The sequence below is a fragment of the Rhinatrema bivittatum genome, chromosome 1, assembly GCF_901001135.1.
Source record: "Rhinatrema bivittatum chromosome 1, aRhiBiv1.1, whole genome shotgun sequence".
Classification (NCBI taxonomy): Eukaryota; Metazoa; Chordata; class Amphibia; order Gymnophiona; family Rhinatrematidae; genus Rhinatrema; species Rhinatrema bivittatum.
Genome location: NC_042615.1, coordinates 641,802,718 through 641,813,843, shown reverse-complemented (window position 1 = coordinate 641,813,843; position 11,126 = coordinate 641,802,718). Strand labels below are relative to the sequence as shown.

At 51.1% G+C, this 11,126-nt stretch overlaps 1 protein-coding gene across 1 annotated transcript; it reads left to right on the top strand.

Moving 5' to 3' along the window:
• The first annotated feature begins 8,375 nt into the window (after positions 1 to 8,375).
• LOC115100117 (myb-related transcription factor, partner of profilin-like) lies at positions 8,376 to 10,294 on the top strand. Its single transcript, XM_029618349.1, has 2 exons — positions 8,376 to 8,724; positions 9,444 to 10,294. The coding sequence occupies exons 1-2, from the start codon at positions 8,376 to 8,378 to the stop codon at positions 10,292 to 10,294; spliced, it is 1,200 nt and encodes a 399-aa protein (XP_029474209.1).
• The last annotated feature ends 832 nt before the right edge of the window (positions 10,295 to 11,126 follow it).

Here is an 11,126-nt window from a genome sequence, read left to right as displayed (position 1 = left end):
TGCTGTCAGCGAGGGCAGTGTTCATGGTAGCTGCATAGAAATCAAACATTGTCTGCAAAACAGGCAGCTCTACACAAGTGCCACAGAACTGCAACTGGCATGCAGGTACCTTCCTTTAGCCAGGCATCAAATCACAAGGATGGTGGCAAAATAGTGAGCCTGTGTGCCACCTGCAATGCAGTGAAGTGTGATGCAATGCCTTTTTTTTTTTCTAGTTGTGTGCAACTGGTTTGGAACACCTAGGATAGTATGCATGCAAGGGAATCGGTAGCCATGGTAGGGCAGGGTGAGGCAGATACCGCAGGGGCACTTTGAGAGGGGCTTTTTTTTGCCACCTCAAAATTTTGCCGCCTGAGGCAACTGCCTCACCCTGCCTCATTATAGAACCACCCCTGCTCAACAGATTATCTCTAAGATTCTCAACTGATTCTCAGCTGTAACAACAAGTAAAAAATGTTACTGTATCCCTGCCAGCATGAAGTCACTGAGGGACTATTTCCAAGACTTATCTAAGTCTGTGTGTTTATGTGTCATTTTCAGATAACTTAACCCTTGTTTCCACTTGAAGACAGCATTCAGTTAATTTTCCTGCCTTTTATATTTTTAAAAACGTATTGTGGGTTCAGGGAACCTGATTGCCTCACCTCCTTTTAGTGTACTTTCCCTGCTTCATCACACTTACTCCATCCAGGTTTCTTCACTTGGGTATTCTAAGCTGCTTCAGATTGCTGTGTAGCACCACTGAGACCTATACTGCTGCTGCAAAAACCCAGACTGGCCTATCAGAGTTAGATGGTTCGGAGTCACCTTTGCCCAAAAATTTGAATTTTAAGTCAATTTTCCTCTCAAAAAATTGTCAGGTAACTAATTCCAAGATGTCACTCAAAGTCTTTTTGGTGTTATCAACCCTTTATTACTTCCTTATTATGCCAGAAAGACAAGTTGAACAGAGTTGTGAAGAGTATGTTCAATACCTCCTTTAGTAGTTTGTTATATACTTCATCAGGTCCCAGTTCCTTGTCTATTCTCAATTGTGCCAACACCTTGAGTACCACCTACTCAGTAACTAGTAATATGTACTTCCCACCATCTCTCAAATCCATATATTTTGCCCCTCCTTCCAGTGTGAATATTGGGCACAAGTAATTGTTTAAGATATCTGCTTTTTTTTAATTCTCATCTGTCCTTCCCTTTAATACTTATTATATTTCCCTATTCATCTTCCTCTTTTCACATATATATTTAAGAATGTTTTATCCTCTGCCTTTACTGACTAAGCAATAGACTCCTGTTTCAACCTTTGCCTTTCCAATTGCTCTTGCCTTCTTTCATTTCTTTTGGTAGTTTTGCCTATCCTCCTCCATTTATATATGGCTCTTATTTTCTCTCCTCTTTCTTTGGCTATTCTATTCCCCTTGCTAACATACCTGGAACAAAGATTTTTTTGGCATTTCACTATCTATATTTTATTTACATCTCTCAGATGCTTAACTCCTGATAGGGCTTCCGTAACATAATCATTAATTTTCCTAAAAGTGCCTCTTCTGAAATCAAGAGAACTTTCTGTAGTACAGTAAGTTTCTGATCCATTGTTAATAAAGAACTATATGATACAGTGATCACTTGACCCCTGGTTACCCCATACCATAACTTCAGTAACACTGTCTTCATTTGATAGAGCCAGGTCCAATGTCACCCACGGGTATAGAGTGACTGCTGAAGCTGGTGGCACAGCAGAAAATTTGCTGCTGGCTTATGACAGAAAGTGACTTTTGTCCTGCATATTTATCTTTATTTGATTGCAAACTCTATTGAGCAAGGACTGTCTTTTATGTGTTTTTTTACAATACTGTATGAATCCAGCTATGGATTGCTGGATAACACTTGATAAGTAGTAGTAGAAATAATTCTAGCCTAGGGCCAATCTATTTTCAACAGAAAACACCATAGCATTAAACACAAGATAAATGGCACATTAAAGGAAGTACAACAAATCTAAGTTGGAGAAAGTTCATGTTGAAGAGCTCCCTGCTCCTCCTGCTTTCAGTCCTTTTGTGGCAGTACTAAAGCCTTGAGGACTGAGGTGATGCTATTCAGATGCTCCACAATTCTGAAGATGACTTCCAATCCCATGATAGCACAGTCTAGTTAGCCAATATGGAGAAGACTTATCACTATCTGTCTATCTGGCTATCTTCCCCTGAATGGCACACTTCTCCTAAGCTGCTGAGTTTTGCTGCTATCACTTGCCAGATCTGCTCCTTCTGTTATGTTTGTGGACCCTTAGATTGATACAGGGTTGATATGACCTGCATGGAGGAGCCTTGCAGGTCCCCACCATCAGCAGGTGGACCTGGATGAAGCAGAGACCCAGCTGGAGCTTCAACTTTAACATTCTCCTTAGGTTGAGTATGTGAGTGCCAGGGCTGGCAGATCTTAGGTGGGAGCCTGTGCTGATGGTAGAGAGATCTGTCAAGGTAGCTAAGTTGAAGTGGGTGTAGGTGAAGCATATCCAATGGCAGCCAGAGGTCAGTGGCAGGTGGCAATCAAGGGTATCCAGAAGTCAGGCTAAGGTCAGTATCAGGGAATGGCAGGATGGATAGGCAGGGCAGGAAGGTTAGGAGAATAACAAGCAGACAGCAAAGGAGACATAGAAGAACTGAAGAACTGGAGACAGTGATGCTGTAACTGAAGAACTGAAGACAATGATACTGGAACTGGAGACAAAGATGCTAGAACTGAAGATAAGGACACTGGAGCAGAAAACAAGGACACTGGAACTGAAGAACTGAAGACAAGGAATTCTGGATCTGATACAGGATGCTAGAGCAACACGTGTTGTTACAGGAGCAGGGAGATCTGTTGATGAGGCACAAAAGTGAAGGTCTGGAGCGCTTTTCATAGGCCTGACTGTGTAAGGTCATCAAGCCATGCTGCTGATTTTTTCCCACTTCAGGCTCTTAAATATGGCAGCATCATGGGTGGAGGAGTTGCAGCAGACAGTCGGTGGCATCCAACCATGAGGCAAGCTCGTGGCATGTTGCCGTGAAGAGGAGCCAGGCCTGGCATGGAGAAGAGCAGTCTCCTGCCACAAGGATGTCTTGCCATGACTGGGGACCGGCCCGAGAGATGAGGGTGACAGTTTGTGGGATTAGCCTGTGGGCCATCGAACGTAACACCTTCTTATCCCGGGACTTCCATGTTGAATCTTTATTGAACAGAATGCTGTAATCATCTAGAACATTGGATCCTCTCTGCCACACTTAAGCATTAAAAAAAAGTGTCCTTGCCTTTCCAGTTCTGGCACTCAGGCTTGTCTCCTCCAGCTCCTACTTTACCTTTGTGCTGCTGTTTGATGCTGTTGAACTTCTTGCTTCCCTGCCATCTTCTCCTGTGCCCTTATTCCATATCCTCCTCCCCAACCTGTCCTACTCATCTCTTCCCTATGCTAACTTGGTTTTATCATTGAGCTCTCACTGCCCTTCATGATGTTGCTACGCTCCCTCTCCACTTTACCCTCCACTATCTCATCTCTCTCCATTGCAAACTCTACTTCACAGCTTTTCCTTGTAATCCTTCCTGTGACAATTTTGCTTTTATTAAAGCTTTAATGTTTGCCTTTAATTTTTAAAAGACTTATTTAATGTTTTTGGATTGTATTTTTATTTTTTTATGTAATTACTTGTGCTTTATTTTTTAATGAGTATATAGTATTTTTTATTTTGCTGATTATTATGTTATTGATATATGTATACTTTGCCTTGAACTTGTAGGCAAAGCAAGTTTAGAATTGTATTAATCATTTGTTTAAATAAGATAAATAACAAGATATCTGCTCTCATGTTTATCTCACCCCTTTCCCTCACCTCTCCACTTGGCCTATTAACCACATTCACAGCAGCTGTATTCCTAGCACACCCATGCCTCCAGACTATTGAGCACTTCTTGCCATGCTCCATTTTCTCCACTGTCATTCAATGTCACTTCTCACTTGCAAATCCTAACATACTGACAATACTTGCAATAGATGGAGACCAATGATAGACACTCAATTTCACAAAGACGTCAATAAACAAACAACCTAAAGGAAATAAGAAGCAGAAGACACTACATACAGCATCTTCCCAAATCTATTTCTCTATCACCTGATTCTATGCATATTCACCCAAGTTCAGTGGCTTCTCCCTCTGTCCATGCAGCACTGATAGCCAGAATATTTTCAAGCCTCCATTTTCTAAATTTTAATCCAGAAGGAAAGGAACTGAGAGAAAAATAGTACTGTGCATGCACTAAATAGCATCAAATTGTTAAAAACCCATAGGGGTAGATTTTCAGACGAGCGCGAATAGCCTACTTTTGTTTGCGCTCCAGGCGCAAACAAAAGTACGCTGGATTTTAGTAGATACGCGCGTAGTCGCGCGTATCGGCTAAAATCCTGGATCGGCGCGCGCAAGGCTATCGATTTCGTATAGCCTGCGCGCGCCGAGCCGCGCAGCCTACCCTCGTTCCCTCCTAGGCCGCTCCGAAATCGGAGCGGCCTAGAAGGGAACTTTCCTTTGCCCTCCCCTCACCTTCCCCTCCCTTCCCCTACCTAACCCACCCGCCCGGCCCTGTCTAAACCCCCATCCTACCTTTGTCGGGGGATTTACGCCTCCCGGAGGGAGGCGTAAATCCCTGTGCGCGAGCGGGACTCCTGCGCGCCGGGCCGCGACCTGGGGGCGGGTACGGAGGGCGCGGCCACGCCCCCGGACCGCCCCGGGCAGTAGCCACGCCCCCGTACCCGCCCCCAAAACGCTGCCGACACGCCCCCGCAACGCCGCACGCTCCGGCCCCGCCCCCCGACACGCCTCCCGACACGCCCACTCCGAAAACCTCGGGACTTACGCGAGTCCCGGGGTTCTGCGCGCGCCGGTGAGCCTATGTAAAATAGGCTCACCGGCGCGCAGGGCCCTGCTCGCGTAAATCCGCCCGGTTTTGGGCAGATTTACGCGAGCAGGGCTCTGAAAATCCGCCCCATAGTGTACAGAGCTATTACTGTTCAATCACTATGGGGTAGATTTTAAAAGAAACGCGCGCGGCGGTAGAGCTGCGCGCGTTTCTGCGCACACAGCACAAACTAGCAATTTTGCGTAGCATGCGCACATGTTGAGCGCGGCACAGAAAATACGCGCAGGTAATGAGGACCACATGTGCGCGTAACCAGACAACCGACGCGCGGCCATATTTGTGCGTGTGGAGCCCTCGCGCGCGCGCGCGTGCGTACGCATGCAAACGAGAGGGTGTGACCTCCCGTTCCCCACACTGCACAAAATGGCCGGCAGGAGGAGACAGCCCAACTTCACCACCAGGGACGTGGAGCTGCTGGCGTCCCTGGTGGTGGCAGCAGAGAGATGGCTGTTCCCGGTGCAGGGACGGAGGACTAATTTTGGGCACCTGCGGAGGGCATGGAGGAGGCTGCAAAGGCGGTTTAATGCAGAGGCTTCACACCCCCGTGGAGTAAGTATACGAAAGAAAGTTGTTGTGGTGAATGTGGGAGTTGCAAAGTCAGGTTAGGCCTCACCTGGGTACCCAGAATAGAGCACCTGATACTTATATGCACTGTAGACAGTTTGTTATGTCCTGCTGGTGTCTAACACTAGTTAGGATTGGGTTGTGTTGTGCCTCAATTGCCAATGATGAAAACAATGTGTATGCTAATTGAATAATATCATGGGTGTCAGTCAGCAATGTTGTCACACCTACATCCAAGTATCCTGGCACCATCTTGACTATCAGAGTACACTAATGGTCCTCCCTCCTTCTGTTCAAATAGATTGAAGACCTGAAGAAGAAGGCCCGTTGGCTACGCCTCCATCGCCGCAGATGGATGGAGCGGCTGCGTGCGCAGCGGGCTGGGCCTGGCGGTAAGTGACCCCTCCAACCGACTGGAGTAACCCACATCTGAGCCACCATCCATCCCATCCTTTACCACCGCCCCACCATCCTGTCCCCCATCCCACCTTCTCTCCCTCCCCTCACCCAGTACAGTGTAGTCATACGTGTCCTTTGTTTTCACAGATGCTGAAGAGGAAATGCCAGGCCCAGCTGCAGATGGAGCTGCAGCCGCTCCAGGGGGGGAGCCGGATCCACCCCCCCCCCCCCAGAGGAGACCTGAGCGGCGAAGCCCTCCCCGGGCCGAACGGCACCCCATGCCGTCCCCTAGCCCCCCCCCCTGTAGGGCAACCACCCCTTTTTGCCCGTGGGGTTAGGGACGCTGGGGCCGGCAGGAGCCAGCCTTTGCTGGCTCAGGGAGGCAATGAGGGCCCTCTAGTCCCTCATCGTCCCCCCTCACGGGGCCAGCAAAGAGGCCCATCCCCGGGGGCACGCGCCCCCGAGGATGAGCCTCTTACCTATGGTCAGTTCCAGGACTATGTGAGGGGGGTCAATGAGGGCATGAGGGCACTGATTGCCTTCCAAGAGAGGATGGTCCAGGCGACGGACCGCAACACCAGGGGCCTACTGCTGCTTGGTGCTGCAGTACGGCTCCTGGGGGAGATGGTCCGTCGTCGTTGACCATCCTCTCTGGTCCCTGCCTCCCTAACCCCACGGGAGGTTTTGTTTTGTACATAGTTTTAATCCCTAGGCTGCCCCTCCCCACCCACATTTTATTTTGTAAATATGTCAGACTTTCAATAAATATTTAAAATAATAAACGGTGTGGTTATTAAGGGACAGGTGGGAGCTGACCATGTATTGGCAGTGTCGGAGGGAGGGAAGGTGGGAGGGAGGTGGGGGAGGGGGTGCAGGGAGGAAGGTGGGGGAGGGGGTGCAGGGAGGAAGGTGGGGGAGGGGGTGCAGGGAAGGAGGGAGGGAGGGAGGGAGCGGGTGCAGGGAAGGAGGGAGGGAAGGAAGGGTGAATGAGTGGGGCGACGTTGAGTCCTAGCAGAGCAGCCCATGGAACATCCTGGTCATCCATCTGCTACACTGTATAGGCTGTGTGCGTGCCACATCAGCTACAGTGCATCATATAGACGAGGCGCCCATGTGCAGTACAGAAAATGACCATGCGCACATGTCCGCTGGAGTCTGCGGGCTCTGCGCACATGTCCGCTGGGGTCTGCGGACATGTCCGCTGGAGTCTGCGCACATGTCCGCTGGAGTCTGCGGGCTCTGCGCACATGTCCGCTGGGGTCTGCGGACATGTCCGCTGGAGTCTGCGCACATGTCCGCTGGAGTCTGCGCACATGTCCGCTGGAGTCTGCGGACTCCATGGATCAGTCGCATCCCTCTGCATTGCTGGCTATACCGGACCTAGTGTAACGCACCTCGGCTTTGCAGTAACTGTAATCTGCATGTGAACAGCTACATACACAGAATATACAGCCCACAGCTGCTACGCAAAACGTCAGTTACAAGAGGTGGGTTAGGGTCTCCAGTCCCACCGTAGCATAACACCAATACAGCTAGCTCGCCAGCCCATAGACTCTAGCAGGACATGTGCGCAGAGCCCGTAGACCGTACTAGGTACGGTCGCCTTAGGAGTTGGCCGCTAGTCTATGTGACGGTTCTTTAAGCTGGTCGTAGCCCTGCTATAGTGGGCGCACAATGCACTGACATTCAGCATGAACACCAATGAAGCCAGTGCATTGCAGATCCGAGAGGCTGGTGAGAAGCCGACTACACACGTTAGACAGCGATTGTCCCCCTAGTGAAGTAGCCACGAATAACACCAGTGAACCCCCCTCCAACGCTCCGGTAAAGCGACCTTACCTACAACATATCCCTCTGAAGTCGGCATACGCAGGAATAGAGTGGTATGTGCAGAGACGTGTGAGCTCAGCAGCCTACTGGGAAGGCCAATCCATTCGGGGCCAGCTGCTAATCAGTACTTCCCACCCTCAGATGGAGGTGCTGATTAGCAGCTGGCCCCGATTGAGTAGCCATTCTCAGTAGGCTGCTGAGCTCACACGTCTCTGCACGCTAATTAGTGTAGTCGACGTCTCACCTGCCTCTCCGACCTGCACTGCACTGGCTATGTAGCTGTCACAGAAAGGGCTACTTCCATACCGTCATTACGGGTTTGGGATTGCAACAGGACGCACATGTGGGCTACATTGGGTAATGGCTGCACGCCCAGCTGTTCCATAGGTAGGTACGCGCATATCTGAATGAAAATAGATAGGTAATACGAATATATTATTAAAATAGATTGCTGGCGCGCCCAAATAACCCAGCACGCACATGATCCGCATGGATTTTAATTATTCACGCGCGTTCTTGGTATTTGCGTTGATGGGATCAGCTGTGCGCATATGTTACGCCCCACTGGGGAGGTCCGCGCACAAATTGACGTCACTTTAAAGGGATGGGTGGGCTACTCACTGGCCATCCTCACCATGGCTCAGGCACAGGCACAACCTGTGCTTCTCAGGAAGCCCAACTTCTTGCCAGGGGAGGTGCACATGCTGGTGGAGCATGTCATGAGGCAGAGGGATATGCTCTATGGCCCACAGTCGCGTATGGTGGGTGCATACGCCAAGGAACAAATATGGAGGCGCATCAGGCATACTGTTAATTCGGTGTTCCACCACAACCGCAGTATTGCCGAACTGATGCACAAATGGCGGGACATTCGGCGAGTGGTAAAGCGGAAGCAGGCCAGGCGACTTGCTGAAGGTGGCAGGAGCCAGCATCACGTTCACAGCCTCGGAGCAGCTGGTTCTGGGAACCCTATCGGAGGCAGCTGTGGGTGGCGTTGGCCATCTCGACTCCATGCGCCGTGCAGGGCAGCAAGGTATGCAGACCAACACGTATCCTATCTCACAGTAGAGCAGCCTATGTTGTCATGTAACCTATAGGTACTGATTACTTTCCACATTGCAAAGTTGCGCTCTCCCTCGTCCCCCCACCCCACAGACACGCACCGTGGCTGTGCGCACGGGGGCTGTGCGCAGGACGTGTGCGCACCGGAGGGGGAGGGGGGCTGTGCGCAGGACGTGTGCGCAGGACGTGTGCGCACCGGAGGGGGAGGGGGGGCTGTGCGCACGACGTGTGCGCAGGACGTGTGCGCACCGGAGGGGGAGGGGGGGGGCTGTGCGCACGACGTGTGCGCACGACCTTCCCATCCTTCCCTATTTGCTTCCTTTTCACCTTCCTGTACCACAGCACAGGTCGTGGAGTGCAGAAACAGTGTGTCTTGATTAGGTTGAGGGTTGACGTGCAGGTCATAGAAAAGGGCTCTGTGTTCTAGGTTTGGCCTGACAGGTCCCACATTCCATGCAGCCCACTGGGAACACTCCTGTGTCCTGAACTGGTTGTAGGGCAGGTGCTACATGTGTCTGGTTGGCAGCCACTAATGATACCCCAGAGGTGTCTTGACACCTGCCATATGACTACCACCTGTGTATATGGAGTGACATACATCACACCCCTATTGTCAGTGTGCTAATACCCATATGCTTTAGGGGAGCCAGATGATGAGCAACCCGGACCTGCCCCTAGGCCCCAACACCAGTACCGGCGTCTGCAGGTGCTCCGTGACTCCTCGGAAGAGGAGGAGGGGGAAGACCGGCAGCGCGTGGAGCAGCCTGAGGAGGAGCAGCAGGGAGAGGAACCGGACGAACCGCTCGCTGAGGTGGAACCTGATGTTCAGCAGGACAGCAGTGCGTCCGACCATCCTGAGCCCCAGGCCGACCAGGTTACCGGGCCGGCAGAGACACTTGTACGGCAGGGCACCGCCATCTTGGATGCCATCTCTGGCCTGTCGGACATAATCCAGCAGGAAGGCAGTGCCCTCCGTCTCACTGTCAGGGAGGGGTATGAGCGCCTTGAGGGGGGCCTCCAAGCCATTTGCCGGGCCACTGACCGGCAGACGGAGGTGTGGATGGAGTTGGTTAAGCGCCTGCCTACCGTACAGCCCCCGCCTCCCGTACAGCCCCCGCCTCCCGTACAGCCCCCGCCACCAGTGGCTCCATGGCCATGGATGCCTCCATACCCATGGATGCCACCTGCCCATGCAGGGGCCCCTGAGGTGGTACCTCCACCTGTGGCACCAGCACCTCAGCCTCCTGCAGGCTATGTGTGGATGGCACCCCCGCCTGCACCTGCTGTTCCACCTCCTCCTCCACCACCACCACGAGCTGGAGAGCTGTTGCCCCTGGCTATTCCCTCATGTAGCCATGCCCCAGATGTGGCCAAGGCACCTATGCCCTCTGAGGGCAGTGTCAGCAGTGGCCGGAGTCCCCTGCGCCGCAGTACCCGGGTGGGCCAGTCTCGGCTTTCCGAGGCTCGTAGGAGGGGACGGGCAAAGAAGTGACCTGTCAGAGGGTTTATGTTGTTACATTTTCTTTATTCACTATCACATTTGTCACCTGTAAATAAATGCACATTTATCACCTACGGAAATGGCTTTCTATGAGACTGTTCCTTTCTCGTATTGCCCGCCTTTGGCTCAGGCGATGTATTTCGTCCAGTTCCTCCATGGTCAGCTGTATGTCCTCCTCCTCCTCCTCACTGTTTTCCGGTCCATCCTCAGGTACAGGGATGTGTCTCTCAATTGCCAGATTATGTAGGATACAGCAGGCTAGGAATATCTCACACACCTTAGCGGGGGAGTACAGGAGGCACCCACCGGATCTGTCCAGACAGCGGAAGCGTGATTTCAGGATGCCAAATGTTCTTATAGAAACATAGAAACATAGAAACATAGAAATGACGGCAGAAGAAGACCAAATGGCCCATCCAGTCTGCCCAGCAAGCTTCCCTCATTTCTTCTCCCATACTTATCTGTTTCTCTTAGCTCTTGGTTCTAATTCCCTTCCACCCCCCCGCCATTAATGTAGAGAGCGGTGGAGGAGCTGCATCCAAGTGAAATATCTAGCTTGATTAGTTAGAGGTAGTAGGAGTAGTAACCGCCGCAATAAGCAAGCTACACCCATGCTTATTTGTTTTTACCCAGATTATGTTATACAGCCCTTATTGGTTGTTTATCTTCTCCCCTGCTGTTGAAGCAGAGAGCTATGCTGGATATGCATCGAAAGTGAAGTATCAGGCACATTTGGTTTGGGGTAGTAACCGCCGTGACAAGCCAGCTACTCCCCGCTTTGTGAGTGTGAATCCTTTTTTCTTCTCCCCTGCCGTTGAAGTTA